General features: G+C 44.8%; 1 protein-coding gene across 3 annotated transcripts in view; it reads right to left on the bottom strand.

The window, feature by feature from the left end:
• The window catches only part of B3GLCT (beta 3-glucosyltransferase), a 120,152-nt gene that overhangs the window by 86,236 nt on the left and 12,694 nt on the right, over positions 1–21,222 (bottom strand). The window contains exons 2-4 of one of the 3 annotated variants that reach the window (XM_043576345.1): positions 18,952–19,001; positions 8,744–8,783; positions 2,457–2,566 (exon numbers count right to left, since the gene is read on the bottom strand). In XM_043576345.1, the coding sequence (XP_043432280.1) occupies positions 2,457–2,566; positions 8,744–8,783; positions 18,952–19,001 (200 nt within the window). Of the gene's footprint in view, positions 1–2,456; positions 2,567–8,498; positions 8,628–8,743; positions 8,784–18,951; positions 19,002–21,222 lie in introns of those variants that run through there. The other 2 variants (XM_043576363.1, XM_043576352.1) reach the window with 2 other exon arrangements.

Below are 21,222 nucleotides of genomic sequence, written 5' to 3'. Positions count from 1 at the left end.
CCCCCTCCTTAACCACACTAGTACCTAATTTTTCATTTACTTGTTTTTATCATGCTGTGGTAAGAACACTTAACACGGGCTCTGGGCTCTTACAACTTTTAAGTGTAGGGCGGAGTACTGCCAGCTGTAGGCACGATGCTGGAATGCGAGTCCTTGATGTGTAAACAAAATCCTGACTTTAGCGGAGATGTCACTTTGTCTCTTCTTCCTTTTAGTGATTAGAACTCCTTGAGTTCTGAGTGGATCCAAAGGCCACCAACTAGATATTACCCTTTCCAGCCTCAGTGTGCCATGTGATTATGTCCTGGACAATGGTACACAGGGGAAATGATGTGTACAACTTCAAGGTCACATCCCTAAAAGGAAACTGATTGTCCTCCGCACCCTGGAATGTGAATGTAGTGGGGGTAAACCAGTTCCAACCATGCCAGGGAGGACAAGACACCTCAGCCCCATGGGAAAATAAGAAAACAGAAGGAATCTGGAGCTGAGCTGCCCACCCCCAGCCCACCCACTAACTCAACCATTCGTGAGGGGAAGTGCATCTCCACCTTCCTTAAGTCACGGCCATGTTGTCTGTGTTAAAGCAGTCCAGGGCATTTTCTTCTTCTCTTCCACATGGTCCCTCAAAGACTCACTCACCCATGAGATCACATTTCCCTAGCCCCAACTCAGACTCCATTTCTTTACTCATTTCCCTACACCCGAGTTTCACTGGGAGAGGTCAAATAGCTATTCTAGTCAATAGGAGAGGGGTTTTGGCCACTATCAATTTAAGAATTAACAAAAAAAGGTTCAAATGGGTAACATAATCTACTTAAAGTAAGTTTTAATCTTAATCTGTTCAATTTCCTCTGGATTCGATTCAACTGCCCTATGTTGACCTGCCCTCTAGGTTTAAGGTGCGACGGAGGAAGCAAAAGCCACATCACCAGGAGTAAATGGGGGAGACACAGAATCTAAACCACATGACTCTGCCTCTGTAAGAGGGAAGGTGTTTCTGAGAGCACGGACACCCACGGGCACGTAGGGATACACATGCTCTTAATTCATATATGAGTAAGCCACACATAACTCTGTCCTGACGTCATCACTGCTTCCACGATTTGGGGTAACTGCCAAGGCCCGACTGAGCAAAATTCCATTAACGCCTGCCTGGACCCAAGTGAGGGATTATTCAGGCTACCGATTCCCCATCCTCCCCGCCACGGCCTTGGCTTAGCAGCTCCACTCTGCCTTTACCAGAGCGAACGGAAGACCAGTCGAGGTTGCCGCACGTCTGCCTCTCTGATGAAATCAGACAAGGTTTAGTAGAAGAAAATCTCCAAAAGTTGGGTTTCCAGACAAGGAAGAATTTTAAACGCATCAAGCTGCTCCTAGAGCCAGTTACCAAAAAAAAAAAAAAAAATCTGCTTTTGGCACGTAAGTCTTTGTCTCCCTCGAGAAGGTACAATGCTCCAAGTAGGGAAACAAAGGACCCATCCTCACGAGGATGCTGGGAGGTTGGATGAATTGTATATGTAAAGCATTTAAAGATTAAGCACAACTAAACCTTATTCTCAGCAGCGTCTCTGCCTTGAATCCCATTAAGGCTGCTAATTTTTCCATTGATATTTCCAATCCTTTATTTATCCCAGCACCCACCAACAGAAAGAAAGCACATTTCCCGTCAAAGCGATGCTGAGAGAGCTGAGGGATGGCATTTATCTACAGACAAGCACTTCTGTCTTGAAGGCCATGGTAATGCAGTGTGGCGAGTAGGCTTGGAGGAATTTTTTTTTCTTTTTTTTTTTTTTTTTTTTTGCTCGGCTAAAGAAGAAAGCACCTCGGTGGGAAGAGAAGAAGGTAGGTCTTCCTTTACTCAGCCTGCCAGCATTACTCGTAACAGCTTTAGATTCAGTTCATGCCTATTTTAAATATTATTAAAATGTACCTGCATGGGTCGATCTTTCTCTTCTTAATCCTTCTTGGATATTACATTACAGATCAACTCAAAGGCTCAATTAATGATATCCAATTAAAAAAAGAGATTAAGAGACTCACGGAGGAAACATCACGCTAAGGTTAATGAAAATGTTACTTCAACATGAAAATTGCCTTAGAACCTGGTACTAAAATTTTGAACATTAATTATCTCTGCTATTTTAAGCCCTGCTTTTAAAATGTTACTTCTTCCACTTCTTTTTCTCATACTTTATGGCAAAACCACAACAGTCCTACACAATTACATAAGTCTCTTAAATTTAACAAAACCAGAAAAATGTAGATGATGATGCTTGGAGCATTAGGAATTAACTAGGGCATTTTAAACACCAGTCAATATTAAATAGGCAAGACAAGTCAGACGAGTTATTTTCATCTGAACGAAACTAATTCTCTATAGAGGGAGTACTTTGGAAAACACAAATGTATCAACAAAGAAGGAAGGAGCAGACATCCCAGCCATCACTACCTACCTGTGTAAGATTTGCCGCTTGCTTTAAGATGCTTTGTTTTAACTGTTCTGCTCTCTTTGCATGAAAAGAATTACTTTGACTCTGGATGACAAATACAATTCCTTTTAAATCTAGAACCAAAGGAAAAAAAAAATGTTTTTTCAGGTATTTATTTTTCAGCAACTGAAATAAACTTAAAAACAAGGCAAGCCTTCAGGCTATAAACTCTTAGGGGGGAAAAATCGATTTAAATGTAATCACAGTGACAAAATCTCTTTTTACACTGATCTCTGAAACATCCTCCCTTAGAAGTGAGCAGGTTAAAAAAAAAAAAAAAAAGTGAGCAAGTAAATGAGTTCGCTGTCCTAGATCAAACCCGTGGTAACAAACCGTGAGTCCGCACCTGCATCTGTCCAAAGAATGACTATGAACGTGAGAAAGTATGAGAATGTCTAGACCACTAGCCTCCCCAGCAGCTGAGAATCTTGTCTACCACGAGCCTTCCAAAAATTTCCACATTATCCTCCATTGTACTGTTGCTGTTATGGGTTGAAGCGAGTCTCCCAAACTGCGTATGCTGGAGTCCTGATGCCCAGGACCTCAGAATGTGACCTTATTTGGACCCAGGTCTTCACAAAGGTAATCGAGGTAAAGTGAGGTCGTTAGCGGAGGTGCTCACCTGATCATATTTGGTGAAAAGAGAAAATGTGGACACAGGCGCATGGAAAGAAGACGATACAAAGCCACAGGGAGAAGACAGCCATCTACAAGCCGAGGAGAAAGTTCCTCAGAACAAAGCAACCCCTGCCCACCCCTTGATCGGAGACTTCCACGCTTCAAAACTGTGAGGCAGATTTCTGCTGTTTAAGCCACACAACTGGCGGTACCTCGATTCAGCAGCCCTCGCAGACGTACGCACTACCTCAAGAATATTCTGGATGACTCTTCAAGGCGACATTCACCAGTGGCTGCTTCTGTCCCATGAGCTCACAAGAGCTTGCAAATAAATACCTCAATAATCTCTACCCTGCTTCACGAGGCACCTAGCCCGAATGAAGTGTTATCTCCAGGAAAACAGCCACAATTCCACAGCAGCAGGGCGTTAGCAAGAAGCGTGGCATAAAAGTCCGTCTCCAACAACACTGGAAATATTTGCCAGCCGTCTAGAGACTCACCTCAGGGTGGCCAACTTTCTTGCAACGGCTAGCAAAGTAGGAAACCTCGCACGCTAGGCCCACCTGACCGGGGACGACTATCGGAGGTCTTGCCAGTGAAGAGGGTTGCTCAGTCCCCACGGCGGAGAAGCACATGAGGTTCTGAGCTTGCAATAAAGCAACACATAGAAACGGCCATCGTGTGTTGGCAGAAGGCAGACTTCAGGTAAACTGCTGCCTCCAGCCAGGTTTACAGCAACGAACGTGGTGACCTGACCCCCGCCATGTGCCTTTCCCTTTAACAGCTCGACTCAGGAACATAATCTGGTTTTAATTTTATTCCATTATATTTTATTGCTCTTCTGTTCAGTTCTATAGTTCCACTCATTTATTCACTCACTCCGATATTCATATAACAAATAGCTCCACAATGAGCCATCTAGATCCTAAAAATAAGCCAAAATGCTCTTTGGTTAAGACTCAATAAAAAATTTAAAAGGAAATGCTCAACAACCTACTGAATATGACCTAATTCTTTTCCTTTAGGAATTTATATACATATGAACATTCCACATACCTACCTCTATGTCAAATCAGCTTCTTGGCTCTATAAACAGGACACACAGATAAGCCTTAAACGGGTGTCTTATATTTCAACTGAAATGTAATTTTCAATCTACTACATCTGAAACATTAATGTAAGTGACATACCAAAAAAGGGGTGATAAAGACTTGCTTTGGTTACAAATGGAATAAACTTCAGAGAATGATTTTTGCAAAATTTAATAGGGCTGAAGATGCACATTCCCAATGACCCAGAAACTCCACTCCTACTAATCATCCTTGAGAAACTTGCATACATGTAAAAACAAGGATATAGGCCAGGAGAGTTCACAGCAGGACGGTGTAAAAGGAAAAAAATTGAGGCAACTCAAAACCCGCTAACAAGATACACAAATTAGAATACTATACAGCAATAAAAACTGCATCGATCCAGATGGATATTATAGATGAGTCGTATAGACTGGGAAAAAAAAAAAGCCACAAAGGCACAACTATATAAATCAATCGCTTGTGAAAAGATAAACACAAATATATAGAAGATGGATATATGCTATATGGATGCATATATATCATGTATGATGTAAAAATATAAAAGATTACATGAGAATGCTATAAACACCATATCGAGATAATAGTAAAAAAGCTTCAGCTGTGTTAGGAGTATTTTATTCCTTAAACCAGGCGGTAACTACCTGGATATCATTGTATTACTCTTTGTAGCTTCCTGTATGTTCACAATAATTCATAACAGAGGTTTTAAAAGAGCAAATCCATCTGCCAAAACGTTAATCCTGCAGTAATCAACTCCTGCCATTTCTTCTACCAGATCAGCAAAACTCCCACTGTTCCCACAAAGACAACAGTTCCTCCATGCGGAGAAGAGGCTTTGCAAGAAGAAGAAAAGTGAGTTATTCCCCTCTGCTTATGCCCGAGCCGTGTGCTATGAGCTGTATTTGTTTTTTCTGCATCTAAGAAATCATCACCTTCCTTTTGCTCGTGCCTTGATCACGCACGCTAGGTGCACTCACCCAGCAAACATCTCGAAGCCTGTACTGAGTGCGAGGCTCTGGCACACAGAGGTGAGCAAGCCCAGCCCCATCACATCAGGGCCTGAGTCTAGTGCAGAAGGCAGAAGGCAGCCATTCCAATACGGAGCCAAGTGCAAAACTGAGGGAGCACAGAGGGGGGACATGTGCAAGCAGAGCTCCCGGAAAGGGGCCTTTCCTGAGTTCCCTTTAAAATGCAGCAATTTTCAGAGCACCTGGGTGGCTCAGTCGGTTAACCATCCAACTTCAGCTCAAGTCATGATCTGACGGTTTCACGGGTTCAAGCCCCGTGTCAGGCTCTGTGCACTGACCGTGTGGAAACTGCTTGGGATATTCTCTCTCTCTCTCTCTCTCTCTCTCTCTCTCTCTCTCTCTCTCTCTCCCCACCCCCCTCCTGCCCCCACTTGCACTCTTTCTCAAAATAAGAAAATAATTTTAAAAACTGTTTTTAAATTGAAAATAAATAAAATGCAGCAATTTTCTGCAGACTCGGGCACAGAGGGTAGCAGACCAGTGGCAGAGAAGGAAGCGGGGTTATCACAGAGCCCACGGCCCGCCTTATCTCTGCAGCATCAGGAGTAGGTGAATCTGTCAAGCATTTCTGAGAAAAAGATGCAGGGCACAGTCCACGATAAAGTTAGAGAGGGAAGCTGGGTCTAGAGAGGGAGGCTGGCTCAGCCAGATCTCAAGCGCCACACTAAGAGGGTGGAGCTAGAGATTAACAGCTTTCAAACTGGGGAAGGGCCACAGAGCCATCCGGGATCCCAGAGAGTGGGGCCTTCCCAGAAGAAGGGACAGGGACACTGTGTCCTGGGGATGCCCCAAGAAGGGATGGGAGGACCTTCCCGACAGAGGGAACAGTGAAGGTTGGGGACAGCAAGGGGAATTATGGCCCTGAACACAGTAACAGGTATGGCTAGGAAGTCGGATGCACATGGGGCAGTTACTAGTGAGGAGACAAAAAAGTAAGGGTCTACCCAACCCAGTTCCTAAAGCCCTGTTAATAATGAATGACAGAAAATCAATGGCATGCCATTCAGCCCCACCTCCATTCCAGGAAAAACAAACAGACAAACAAACAAACAAACAGGCTAGCACAGTTAGGTGCTGAAAATCACTTGTACACTTAATTTACTGATGTTCTTTACAGCAGCTGCAAGAAATATTTTGCTGACAGAGATCCTAAGCCCCCCAAACTGGGTCACATTCTGGCTGAGTCCAGACCCCAGGGCCCACCTTGGCCGCGGTTCTTCTCTGCCTGTGCTGCCCCCACTCTCTGACTCCTGAGCTCCCACTGCCCAGTCAGTGGAGCTAAATAAGACAATCCTACTAGTTCTTTATCACTTCCCTTGAACCTCTCTGAAGTCACTGCCATCAGCAAACACCGTCACAACTCAAGACGGATTGCCCTTGCTCTCCTCCAGGAAGGTAGAAGAAATGGGTTGTCCACTAAGTGCCTGACAATAAGGAGGGGCATAGTGGTCTAGAAAGGAAGAAAAGGAAGTCAGTCAAGGCTAGGAAAGGACCATTGCGGTTCTGAGACCAAGGGTGAGCTGCAGAGCATTAAGGAAAGGTGACAGAACCAAGGAGGTGGTCAGAGAAGATCCCTGAGGGAGAAACAATCATTCTTCGAAGAAAAAGCAAACAAAGGTTCTCTATTCTTCAGCTGCTGAGCACCTATCACGTGCCAACCGCTCTACTAAGCGCCAGTCTTTCCTGGTCAGACGTCATCTAGAAACACGGATTTCAGGGGCGCCTGGGTGGCTCAGTCGGTTAAGCGGCCGACTTCAGCTCAGGTCACGATCTCGCGGTCCGTGAGTTCGAGCCCCGCGTCGGGCTCTGTGCTGACAGCTCGGAGCCTGGAGCCTGTTTCAGATTCTGTGTCTCCCTCTCTCTGACCCTCCCCCATTCGTGCTCTGTCTCTCTCTGTCTCAAAAATAAATAAACGTTAAAAAAAAAAAAGAAAGAAAGAAACACGGATTTCATGGTGACAGGAAATAGCGAGGGGTTCTTCTGATAAAAGCGAAAGCACTAGAGACCTTAAATACGCAGGCGCGCGCGCACGCACGCACACACACACACACACACACACACAGCCACTCCAATTGTGTTTTACTTGGTGAGAATGACGTTCGCCCATGAATCTACTGACGAGGCAGTGAGCCCAAACAGAAAGCAGGCCTCCTTGCCCTGGGAGGAGGCCCTGGGAGTCTGCCGTGACTCTGATCCTTCTGGGAGGGCTGCTTTTGTAGGCCCCCCACCCGGGGCCTGCAGACCCATGTTAACCCTGTGGGCAAATAAGCCTCCTGGGTCTTGTTCGGACATGCTGATACCAAGGTACATATCACTAGATTTGACCACTTGTCATAGCAAGGATGTTGACTTACTTATCCAGGCAACTTCAAGCCCATGGCACTTTCAAGCCCATGTTCCAGACTAGCATCATTAGTTAATTTAATAACCATTTTCTATAAGGAGCCCTATCAGCTCCCATAGAATAAACAAATGCCCAACCCACAAGGGTTGACAGCTGACAGAACATCTCCACGTGGGGAGGAGTGGCTGAGCCATACAGGGTGTCGTAATACAAAAAAGAAAAGGCAATGACCCAATGTCGCTCCTTAAATACGCAGTCTCAGAGCTGAAGTCTCCGACCCATGCCCCCGTGGTCCCCTGCATGCCCGGGCCCCAGTACAGGCCGTCCTGCCCCTTCCACCCGGGGAGCCTCTCCTGCCATCTAGACCCTGCAGAGCCCAGCCCCACACAAGGCAGGCCTAGAGAGGAAAGTGTACCCTTCCCCTCCTGTCCAAGGCCCACCTTGTAGGTCTCCATGGCCTACCCTGGGATGACTGACGTCGACAAAGTTCACACCCTTTGGGAAGAGATCCAACATTCAGACATCAGTCTTATGCTCTCACACTGAGGCATATTTCTCACAGCTGAAGAAGGAGGAGGAGGAGGAGGAGGAGGAGGAGGAGGAGGAGGAGGAGGGAGAAGAAGAAGAAGGAGAAACTGATGTTGTGGTTACATTTTTGAAGATGCTTACAATATCCTGAAAGGGAGGACAAAATAGGGTGAACACGGGCCGGGATGGAAGTGCAGGGGTGTCCACAAAGTCACAAGTCGCTGCTTCTGCGCCAGGGTTCTCGGGATGGGTTTGACAGAAGTGACATCAACAAGTGACTCTGGCTCCAGGCCGAGGTCAGTGGGCCTCTCACATCAGACACTGCACCCTGCTCACCTCCACGGCCCCCACAGCCGCCACCACGCATAGCCGTCTGCCCTCACTGGAAACTCACCAAATGGTGGCCAAGGACATCAAATCTAACATACGAGCTGTCGTTTCCAATACAAATCACGAGCCACTACGTCAATCTGAAAAGTGTTCTCCCCGTGTCTTCGGGAGAGACCAGAACATTTGCACAGCGATCTTCACCTCATAAATAAGATCAGAAGGAGAAATTCACTTCACTGAAATATAATTTATAAGAAACGTACCTGGGCACATACTCATAAGTTAAAAAAAAAAAAAATCATTACTTACCTATGTCACTCTTCCTTGAGATACCACCTTTCTCCAAATTCTGTATTTTAGACAAAAGAGAAGAAGGTAAGTCAGGTAAGTCTCGTCGTATACCATAGCTAGCAAAACACCAAATACATATGAACGGCACGCAGCAACATTTGGGGATGACGCGGACGACGAGAGCTTGACGATGCTCCCTAGCGAAACAGACGAAAACTTAGGAGGGAGGGAACAGCAGCGACGTACTTCTGCATCCTGGTGGGAGCCTCCTACGGGGCTACCCCTTTCCTACGTGATTTTGGGCAAGTCACTGGGGCTCTTGCCTCCTGTGTAAAATGGAGCTAACACTTAACTGGTTCCCACTGGTCTTGGGAGAGTTCATTTAAAACCCCGTAAACTCAAAAGCATGGCAAACCAAACAGAGACCGTATCGATGTCACCAGTGTGTGTTTCCCATGAAGAGGACCTCCACTAATTATGGTATTTATCATCTCGTGGGCTCAGACGTACTGTCATCCAGAACATCACGGCCATGTTCTCTCCCACCTGAGGAGCAGCACTGGCGGCCTAAGCAAGGCCCCAGGAGGCACTCAGCCTTTGGTTCATGAGACTTCAGGAGCACGGAAGGGGCTTCTTAGAGCAGAGCTCTGGACATAGACATCTGGACGTGAGCAAAGAAATACCTGTCCCTGATCCCGGGTAGATCAGGGGAGGGGTTCCTGAAAGATTTCTCTGATGGGGCTCCTGGGTGGCTCAGTCGGTTAAGGGTCGGACTCTTGATTTCAACTCAGGTCATGATCTCATGGCTCATGAAATGGAGCCCCACATCAGGCTCCGCGCTGACAGCGGGGAGCGTGCTTGGGATTCTTTCTCCCACTCTCTCTGCCCCTCCCCTGCTCCCCCAACACACACACACACACACACACACACACACACACACACACTCTCTCTCTCTCTCTCTCTCTCTCTCTCTCTCTCAAATAAACATTAAAAAAAATATTTCTCTGACAAAGTGCAAAGCGTAAGCAGCTAAATCTGCCATTTTCCTTGTCTTCTCCAGCAGACAGGAAGGAATTTTCTCTCTAATTGCCCTTTTCTGCTTTCGACTGCCATTTGCTATAATTATAACAATTGGACAGTGGCAGACATCCTTCAATTTTCTTCACAGACTGCAACGAGAAACGTACTTGTAAGCCTTTGCCAACAAAACTGGGAACGGTTTAAAAGCCAAGATACAGCCACACAGAGATGTATCCTCTCAAAACGCCAAAGGGACCATGACAAGAGACAGGGAGGAGAGAGAGCAAAACACAGGAGAGTGTCTACCTTTGGCAGCATTTCCTGAAATGATCTTTGTCTCAAGAATAGAAATACCACTGAGTGGAGAAGAACCCCATACTTATTATGGACTCATTTGTTATGCCTCGGGATCCAGTGACACGTCACTTAATCTTGATAAAATACAGACGTTTTGGGGGGAAAAAACCCCTAAAAAGTGCTGGAACACTTAAGCCATTTCTCTACCTGTGCTGAACCAAAGCCGGGTTATCATAAGCCAGCAGGTATAGACTCACTGCATCTTCCACACGCTCTCAATGCCACCGTTGGCCAGGACAACAGCCCGCCCTTGGAGAAGCAGCACCCGCCTGAGAACCAGACATGCTACCCGGCTTTCACCCTTAACCTGCTGCCCACCCCTCGGCCACACTGCCTGCTCCACAGCTTTGGCTGGCAGCTGAGGATCACCGAAAATTCGAAAGTTTCGATCTAAAAGTAGCACTGGAGTGGGTAAAGAAAATATGGCGTAGACGCACCACGGAATACTATCCAGCTTCAGAAAGGAAGGGAGTTCCGTCACATGCTACAACACCAATGTGCCTTGAGGACATCATGCTACGTGACATAAGCCAGACACAAAAAAGCCAAGTACCGTACGATTCCACTTACGGCGTAGTCCGATTCACAGAAACGGACAGTAGGAGGGTGGTTGGCAGGGGGAGGAGAACAGAGAGCTGTTTAATGGGGACAGTTTCAGTTTCGTGAGGTGAAAAGAGACCTGAAGGGCGTTTGCACGAACACCATGAACACACTCCACGATACTCAGCTGTACACTCAGAAATGGTTAAGATCGTAAATTTTACGTTAGATGTATTTTGCCATAATTTTTAATGTTTATTTACTTTTGAGAGAGACAGAAAGCAAGGGAGGGACAGAGAAAGGAGGAGAGAGAGAGAATTCCAAGCAGGCCCCACGCTGTCAGTGCAGAGCCCAACTTGGGGCTCAATCGCACGAACCGTGAGAACGGGACCTGAACTGAAACCAAGAGTCGGACGCTTAACCGACTGAGCCACCCATGCCCCTTCCATAATTTGTTAAAAAAGAGAGCATTAGAGATGATCCAATCCAATGCTCCCCTTTTAGAAATGAGACAACAGAGCCACAGAACCAGGATGAAAACCCAGGTCGGTCTTCTGAGTTCTTTCCAACGTTCATTTCTTACACCCACGTGATGATGCACACCCTGTCTTCCTCCAGAGGTGTTTCTTCAAGAAACATGCACCAGGAAGCCACTCTGCAAAACAGTGTGGAGGTTCCTCAAAAAATTAAAAATAGACCTACCCTATGACCCAGCAATAGCACTGCTAGGAATTTACCCAAGGGATACAGGAGTGCTGATGCATAGGGGCACTTGTACCCCAATGTTTATAGCAGCACTCTCAACAATAGCCAAATTGTGGAAAGAGCCTAAATGTCCATCAACTGATGAATGGATAAAGAAATTGTGGTTTACATACACAATGGAGTACTACGTGGCAATGAGAAAGAATGAAATCTGGCCCTTTGTAGCAACGTGGATGGAACTGGAGAGTGTTACGCTAAGTGAAATAAGCCATACAGAGAAAGACAGATACCATATGTTTTCACTCATATGTGGATCCTGAGAAACTCAACAGAAGACTAGGGGGGAGGGGAAGGGGGGAAAAAAGTTACAGAGAGGGAAGGAGGCAAACCATAAGAGACTCTTAAATACTGAGAACAAACTGAGGGTTGATGGGGGGGGTGGGGGACAGGGGAAAGTGGGTGATGGGCATTGAGGAGGGCGCCTTTTGGGATGAACACTGGGTGTTGTATGGACACCAATGTGACAATAAAGTTCATATATTGAAAAAAAAAAAAAAAGAAACACGCACCAGGTGAAAGCACCATGACACTCATGACAAGAGTCACCTTTAACAATAAACTGAAAGATTAAAAAACAAAACAAAACAAAAAAAAACCCTGAACTCAGTATTTCCCGAATGAATAACTTAACGCTGGAAACCAACTGGACATCCCACCACATACATCTCTTTGTGAAACCAAAGAGAATCGACCAAAATGACACATCTTTCCATTTGCTATTAAACACCGCAGCTCCAACTGGCTGAAAACAACAGATCGGACACGATTAACCACTTCGAATGGCTCAATTTGTAAACTGTAAGAAGAAAACATCCAAGAACGGTCGAATTAAGTGAACTGAATGGATCCAAAACGGTCTTGAGCAATTTCCCCTCTGAGAAAGAAAATGAGACTAAATGAACGAACTGACAGGACATTTAGAATTCTGTCTCCAGTTTCCCCTCCTGAAAAGCCTCAGCTCTTCCTAGGAAGAAACACATGGTTCGTTTTAGTATCTCTGCTGCCACACATTTCTTACGCTATCAATATCAGTCAAAATGGGTTCACTGTCAAAGTTGTAGAAGTCAACTGAATTGCTATTCAGATAGGAAAGAGATTTGTTACTAATGCATCTACCCCACAGACAGCTCCTACCCTAGCCGGGAAAAGACAAATCCAAGTTACCCTCTGACACAGGTTTTATTTGTTAAGTCACAATACGTTAGAACACTTGCAATCCACGCCCGTAATGCCTCGTTCATAAATCCTTCACGAAAAGACGATGAAACCTCCCCAAAATCCTTCACATCTACCGAATCTTTTCGGAAGAAAGGGAAGTAAAATGGCATCCTGTACCTGGTCACCACCAACCGCCACCCCCTTGGTCTTTTGAATAAAGGAACTGATCAGGATGTGCCCGTCAGTGGACTCGGCCGGAAGCCAGTCCTGTGTTTGAATTCTGCCCCCCACCACTTACTAGCTCAGGCCTCAGTTTCTCATCTGTAAAACAGGAATGGTAATTACAAGACCTGCAGCACAGGGTTGTTACCTAATATTCATTAGGTAATATACTGCTGAGCATGGCATCTGCCCGACGAAAATGCTCAACAGTTGTCACCTACTACTCTTTTCATCATCACCTTCATCTATTTCACGTGAAGTCAACTTACACCATAAAAGAAATCTCACTGATAAAAGCAGTAAGCCCTACGGTTCCTCTTCTTACTTTGATCTGTTTAGGTTCGGCTCAAAAGGCTGCCTAAAATATTTCTTGCTGTCACATCAGGTAGGGTCTGGCACTGTTTTAAGTGGTGGGGACACACACACACACACACACACACACACACACATCCTCCTCCTCCTCCTCCAAACAGCTTTTTGATACAGGTCTTACTACCCCATCTTACGGATGAGTAAGCTGAGACACAGAGAGGGTCTCCACTGGGATGTGAACCACAGCGCTCAACTCTAACCCTACATCATACAGGACACAACATCACCACCACCACAGGGTATAAGTGGGCGAAACTGTGGGTTGAAGCCGGGACAAGGCCGTGGTTGAGGCGGTACCGTGGCCTGGAGCACAAGCCTGGGTGGGCAGGCTCCCCTGAAAGCTGAGGGAGGTCAGAATCCGGGTCAATGCCAGGGACCAAGAATCCAAAAGAGGAGCCTGGGCCCAGAGGTCAGCTCCTGGGAGGTGCAGCAGGGCACCAGAAGTACCCAGAATTTGGATGACAAGCCACCTGACGCCAACCAGTGAGTCCAAACATTGTGTGGGGCAGGCCCCCAGCCATGAGTGGGGCTGCCTGCATTCTAGAGAGCCCTGTCTGGGGCCCTGACGAAAGCAAGCCGTGCGGTGAGGGGGGATGGAAGGCGGACGCCTCTGAGGAGCAAGGCAGGGCAGGTCCCCCGTCAATTCTGCAGATGGTGATAGACTCATGATCCCAAATGAACATGGCTGTTGTGAAGAGCCTTCACTCCTATCTCCAGGTTCATCTACAGACTTTGGGTGACCTTGGACAAATTAATTCTTCTCTCCCAGTCTCGGGTATGGTCTACAGTAGACATTTTATCACTGCCTCTCCTCAGGGGATTAATGGCTTTTTTGGCTTCACAGCCTAAGCACAGATGGGGTTAATGACATTTTTCAAGGGCTTTAATACCTTTGGATGAAAAATGACACTACGATGTAAGAGTCACCTTATTTTCTACCTATATTTATATACGTATTTAAGAAGAGGGATACATACATTTCCTCATTTGGAAAGAGGAGTTAAAAACCTATATTTGAAAGTATATGCTAGAATTCTAAATTCATTACACAAAATTTTAATTCCCTAGTAATATTCCTTAGGTAGCACTTTAAGTTCATTACAAATGAGCTTGATTATTGCCACATACACACACACACACGTTCTAATGCACACAGCTGTGTGCAGCGTGCAAGAATTTAAGGATTCAGGAAAATTAGATTCTGACTTCACCTTTGAATTACCACGTGACCTCAGTTAAATCACGTAATTTCTTTGAGGGTAAGTTTTCTCTGCTATACAGCATTCTGCGGTTTATTATGCTTTCCTCTATCATGCTTTGCAGACACTGTGTTTTTTTGTTTTTTTTTTTTTTTACAAATTGAAGGTCTGTAGCAACCCTGCGTTGAGCATGTCTATCGGCACCATTTCTCCAAGAGTATTTGCTCACTCTGTGTCTCTGTGTCACATTTTGGTGATCCTCACGATATTTCCATTTGTTTTCATTATTATTACACTTCTTAGGATGATCTGTGACCAGTCATCTTTGGCGTTCCTATTGTAATGGTTTTGGGATGCCAGGAACACCATGTAAATGGTGAACTTCAAGGATGAATGTTGTGCATGTTCTGTTTCCCATCTCTCTCCCTCTTCTCTGGGCTCCCTGTTCCCTGAGACGCAACAATATTGAAATTAGGCCAGTTGAGTCACCCTACAGCGGCCTCCAAGTGCTCGAGTGAAAGGAAGAGCTTCATGCCTCTCACTTTTAAGTCAAAAGCTAGAAATGATGAAGCTTCGTGAGAAACGCATGTTGAAAGCCGAGACAGGCTGAAAGCGAGGTCTCTTGTGCCGACCATTCGCCGTGCTGTGAATGTGAAGGAAAAGTTCTTGAAGGGCATTAAAAGTGCTACTCCAGTGAACACATAGATGGTAAGAAAGAGAAACAGCCTCGCTGATGTGGAGAAAGTCTAAGGGATCTGGTTAGAAGATCACACCCGCCACAGCATTCCCTTAAACCGAAGCCTAAACCGGAGCAAGGCCCTAACTCTCTTCAATTCTGTGAGGGCTGAGAGAGGTGAGGAAGCCGCAGAGGAAAAGTGTGAGGCTAACAGAAGTGGGTTCATGAGGTTTGTGGAAAGAAGGCGTCTCCATAACATAAAAGTTCAAGGTGAAGCAGCAAGTGTTGGTGTAGAGGCTGCAGCAAGTTACCCAGAAGGTCTGGCTAAGATAATTCAGGAAGGTGGCTACACTGCACAACAGGTTTTCAGTGTAGACAAAAGAGCCTTCTGTTGGCAGAAGATGCCATCGAGGACTTTCAGAGCTAGAGAGGGGAAGTCAATGCCTGGCTACAAAGCTTCAAAGGACAGACTCTCTTGTTAGGGGCCAGTGCAGCTGATACTTAAAGTTGAAGTCAATGCACATCGACCATTGCAAAAATCCTAGGGCCCTTAAGAATTATGCTAACCCTACTCTGTCTGTGCTCTATAAATGGAACAACAAAGCCCGGAGGACAGCACATCATTTACAGTAAGGTTTATTAAATATTCGAAGACCACTTTTGAGACCTACTGCTCAGAAAAAAAAAAATTACTTTGGAAATATTACTGTTCGATAAGGCACCTGGTCACCCAAGAACTCTGAGGTGACATACAATGAGATGAATGTTGCTTTCATGCCTGCTGACACAGCATTCATTCATTTAGCAGCCTATGAATCAGGGAGTCACTTTGACTCTCAAGTCTTCTTATTTAAGAAACACATCTCATGGCTAAAATCTTAAAGAAACAACAGGTGTTGGTGGGGATGTGGCGAAAGGGGAACCCCCGTGTACTGTTGGTGGGAATGCAAACTGGTACAGCCACTGTGTAAAACAGTATGGAGGTTCTTCAAAAAAATTGCCTTGTGATCCAACAATCACACTACTGGGTATTTATCCAAAGAATACAAAAACACTAATTCAAAAGGATATGTGCACCCCTAGGTTTCCTGCAATATTGTTTACAAGAGCCAAATTATGGAAGCTGCCAAAGTGTCTAACATTAGATGAATGGATAAAGAAGATACACACACACACACACACACACACACACACACACACACACACACAGGAATATTATTCAGTCATAAAAATAATGATATCTTGTCATTTGCAACAACATGGATGGAGCTAGAAAGTATAATGCTAAGCAAAATAAGCTAGTCAGAGAAAGACAAATACTGTATGATTACACTCATATGTGGAATTTAAGAAATAAATGAACAAAGGAAAAAAGAGACAAAGCAAGACTCTTAACTATAGAGAATAGAGGGTTGCCATAGGGGGTGGGGGAGGTGGGTAAAACAGGCTAAGGGAATTAAGAGCACACTTATCCTGATGAACTCTAATACATGGAATTGTTGAATTGCCACACTATACACTTGAAACTAATACAACACTGTATATTAACTATGCTAGAATTAAAATGTTTTCATTAAAAACAAAAAAAAGAAAAAGAAACACATTCATAAGGCTACGGTTCTCACAGTGATTCTCTGATGGATCTGAGAAAAGCAAATTGAAAACCTTCTGGAAAGGATTCAGCATTCTAGAGGCCATTCAGGACATTCATGATTCATGGGAAGAGGCCAAAATATCAACATGCACAGGCATTTGGAAGAAGTTGATTCCCACCCTCGGGATGACTTTGGGGGGTTCAGGACGTCAGTGGAGGCAGTCGCTGCGGATGTGGTGGAAGCAACGAGAGAACCAGAACCAGAAGCGGGGCCTGAACGTGGACGGCATTGCTGAGATCTCATGATAGGACGTGATCAGGTGAGGACTGCTTCTCGAGGCTGAGCAAGAATCGTGGTTTCTCGAGATGGACTCTACTCCTGCTGATGAAGATGCTGTGAAGCTTGTTGAAGCGACAAGGGATTTGGAATATTACACAAACTTAGTAGATAAAGCAGCAGCAGGATTTGAGAGGACTACCTCCAGTTTTGAAAGAAGTTCTACTGTAGGTGAAATGCTATCAAACAGCATCACAGGCTACAGAGCAGTCGTTCGTGAGAGGAAGAGTCCATCAAGGAGGCAAAATTCACTGCCGTCTTAAGAAACTGCCACGGCCACCCCAGCCTCCAGGAAGCCCACCCTGATGGGTCAGCAGCTATCAACATTGAGGCAAGACCCTCCACCAGCTAAAAGATCACAAGTCACTGAAAGCACGGATGATGGTTAGCATTTTGTAGCAATAAAGTACTTTGCAACTGAGGTATGTATATTTTTTAGACATAATGCTATCGCACACTTAACAGACAACAATATAGTTTAAATAGGACTTTTATTATGCACTGAAAACCAAAAAAGTGCATTTAACTCTCTTTACTGAGGTGGAACCAAACCCACATCCTCCCTGAGGTGTGCCTGGACGTGGGAATATCTCTTTTGCTTGGCAATAACAGGATCATTGAGAAGATCAAGTTTCAAGTGAAATGTCTGAAAATGTTTTATTAACCATAAAGGATCTTAAAACCAAAGGAAAGTATTATTATTGTTCCTGTGTAGGAAACCCACAGTATAGTTAGAAAAGACAACACTGTGTTGAAAAAAGAAACATTCTATTTAAAAAAAAAATGTTTTGGGGTGCCTGGGTGGCTCAGTCGGTTAAGCATCCGACTTCGGCTCGGGTCATGATCTCACAATTCATGGGTTTGAGCCCCGTGTCGGGCTCTGTGATGACAGCTCAGACCCTGGAGCCTGCTTCAGATTCTGTGTCTCCCTCTCTCTCTGCCCCTCCCCTGCTCATGCTCTGTCTCAAGAATAAACAAACATTAAAAAAAATAAAAATAAAACACGCTGTTACGCTAATCGTGAGATAAAAAAAAAAAAAAATGAAGTCCACCGAACCTTAGCAAATATGATAAAGACAACTCACATTCTTCAAATATGGTTTCTCTTTCTCATCTGCTAAACTCATCTAGCGCAAAGCCGAAATGATAAGCTTTAGATGAGTTTCTTGAACACAAACAATTGTGAGAAAGCAGCCGCTCTGAGATTTTTGGCTGAGTTTTATCCCGTCTCCATCAAGTCCCGGGGTCTCGGTTCCTGGTCCCAACTGTGCAAAAAGCCTGGCAGTCATCTTCAGTACTGCCACACGGTGCCACCTACAAAGTGAGGGAGACTCAGGCTCTTGTGACCCCGGGGACACAGCATACTACTTCTCTCTCTCAGACTGGGAAAATGCAGCCCAGTTTAGATGTGGTCAGACTAGAGAAAACTGAGGCATCCCAGCAAGACTTCTATGATGTCTAAATCCATATCAAAATACTTTTTTTGAAACCTACTTGGTCTGCTGTAACTACTAAGGGATTTTTTTTTTAAAGCAAGCTTATCTAAAAAATAAGATAAAAAAAAACAGAGAGGGAACAAACCATAAGAGACTCTTAACTGCAGAGAACAAACTGAGGGCTGCCGGAGGGATGTGGGGTGGGCGGATGGGCTAAATGGATGATGGGCATTAAGGCAGGCACTTGTTGGGATGAGCACTGGGTGTTACATGTAAGCGATGAATCACTAAATTCTATTCCTGAAATTATTGTTACACTGTATGTTAACTAACTTGGATTTAAATTCAAAAAAATAAAATAAAAAATAAATAAAGCAAGTTTATCTGCAGGTTGCCACGAGAGATTAAAAATCTGCGTGGACCAACATTTCATTAATTCGTGAAAAGAAACCTGAGAACTATTGTAAGATGAAATCATTACAGCTGCCATTAAAGAAAATATAAGTGAATCTCAGACAGGAAGAATAGATTTGATCATTAGAATTAGTACCTTAGATTGCTTGACCTCTTTCTTTGTATCTTCAGAAACCAAAGCAAAAGCTGGAAAAAAGAAAACATTTTTACATTAAGATCACCAGTTAAGATTCATTCTCGTATTTAACAGTCTCGCTTAAAACGGGGGGTGGGGGGGGTGGGGGGGGGAGAAGGGGTGCTTGAAGAAGACCTATTTTTGCTCATTTTTAAAACCAGCTGCATTTGCTGCAAACTAGTACCACTGGCCGCGTTCATCTCCGGACCTGAAATTATTCATCGGTGCACAGCCAACGTGCTTAGGCTACCAAGCTGAAGAAATAAACCTCAAAGGAATTGGAACCTGTGCACATACCACGTGTGTCTACGGATATAAACTACGAAATTGATGTGTACAAAATACAACTTCTTAGCAACTCGACGGTGCCTTCCAAAGCAAAGGGGGGATTCCTGAGAATCCAGCGGGAAGCAGTTCAACTCCCTCCTCGCACGATCGCTGCCAGAGCCTGGCAGGCAACAGAGCTGAATCTGGGGCAAGCTTTCCGTCTCAGAGGCTCCCAGGCTGGAAGTGTGGTGCAGATAATGCTGCCTCACGCAGGGCCGTTCACAGAACCCACTAATGCAGTGGGGCCAAGACAGCGAGAGGAGTGAAGATCATTCCCTATTTAGAACGATTTAAGGTTTCAAGTTGGAGCCCACGGATAAAGGCATCCCTGTACCCTAGAGACACATCTAGGCTCCACATTTAGAACAACAACAACAACATGACAGTAACACTTTGAAAATATAAAGCAAAATAATAAACCCAACAGGCATGCAGGTTAACTAGACAAAAATAATATGCTTTAATGTTATCGTGCACTTCCCCTGAGGAGCTAAGAGGAAAGCGTCTCATAGAGTTTGCTGTCTCCAATTAGCATCCCCCGGAGAAAATGGGCAATGCCATAGAGCAGTAATGGACTCAAAGGGCCGGACGGCCGATTCCACGGAGCTGTAATGTGGTACAAGAAGCTTCAGTGGTAGGTCTCCTGGGGTAACAGAGGAGGCCCTCCTGAGAGGCGGGAGAAGACCTTTCCCATTCGGATGCCTCTGACCCCTCCCTACCCCCCACCCACAGACATGTACTGCCTCAAGTCCTCTCCCATCAACATTTGCTCCAAGGAAATAACCTAAAACGTATTCATACTAAGACGTAAAATGAACGTGGTTTAATCACTTCCATTTCCAAGATGGCATCTCAAAAGGCAGGGTGAGCCTGAACCGTAAGCCAAATGAACCTCTACGTGTGAAATTTAGGTAACAGCAGATGTTACGGGAGGCCCCACTGAGACCACCTCATATAAATAATAAATCCCCAACACCACCCCTCCTTACGTTCCTCATTCTGCTTTATTGTTCTGCACAGCACTTACCACCACTGACGTAATACGTATTTATTTATTTATTGCTCGCCTTACATATTAGTTTATTGTAAGCTCTGTGAAGGCAGGAAGGTGGTGCCCCACACCCAAAACACAGCCAGCACATAGGAGAAGGTCAACAAATATTGATCAAATGAATGAATGAGTGAATGCAAGTCTTTGGGATGGCCCTGGGACCACATCACTTACAGGCTGTCTACTCCTTACGCTAGGGAATATCCACCAGCAAAATGAAGGAATTTACTGTGTCCCCCCCCCACAACCAATTTATTTTCACCAGGATCTGATCTACTTTTTCATTTTATACACACACACACACACACACACACACACACACACAGGCGGCAACCAAAAAGCCCCAATCATTCATGAACTTCTAAAAAGAAAGATTTAAGCCCAAACACCATTTTAAATTCTGCTTCTGGGTATTTAATTCTTTGGTTTGGTCTTATTTTATTAACCTCCAAACTAGCATGCACAGTGAAAGCCCTCGAGAAGATATCAGAAATAGAAGTATTAACGAACATCATATAAGGAAGTCACAACATGTTAATACCACTTAGCACCACAGAATTGCAGGAAATAGAACATTCCAACAGCTTGCAGGATATAACAACCGTGGTCAATCTAAGACTCGACTCTGAGTCCAAAATCTGACTCCATCAATTCTTAATTCCAAACACAGACAGTCAAAGCTCCCTGGGCTAGAATTCCCTCTTTTGTCAAGATAAAAAAAAAAAAAAAAAAAAAAAAAAAACCTTCTCAGCTTAACACGTTCAGTGACTCATCATCTAATAAACAGGATTTAGTCTTACCTCACTTTTTTTGCAGGCCAGATGGCTATGTGAAAAGGAAGAGTATGTCAACAC

This window comes from Prionailurus bengalensis, chromosome A1 (assembly GCF_016509475.1).
Source record: "Prionailurus bengalensis isolate Pbe53 chromosome A1, Fcat_Pben_1.1_paternal_pri, whole genome shotgun sequence".
NCBI lineage: Eukaryota > Metazoa > Chordata > Mammalia > Carnivora > Felidae > Prionailurus > Prionailurus bengalensis.
The sequence above is the reverse complement of the archived record's forward strand: the minus strand, read 5'-3'. Positions and strand labels throughout refer to the sequence as shown.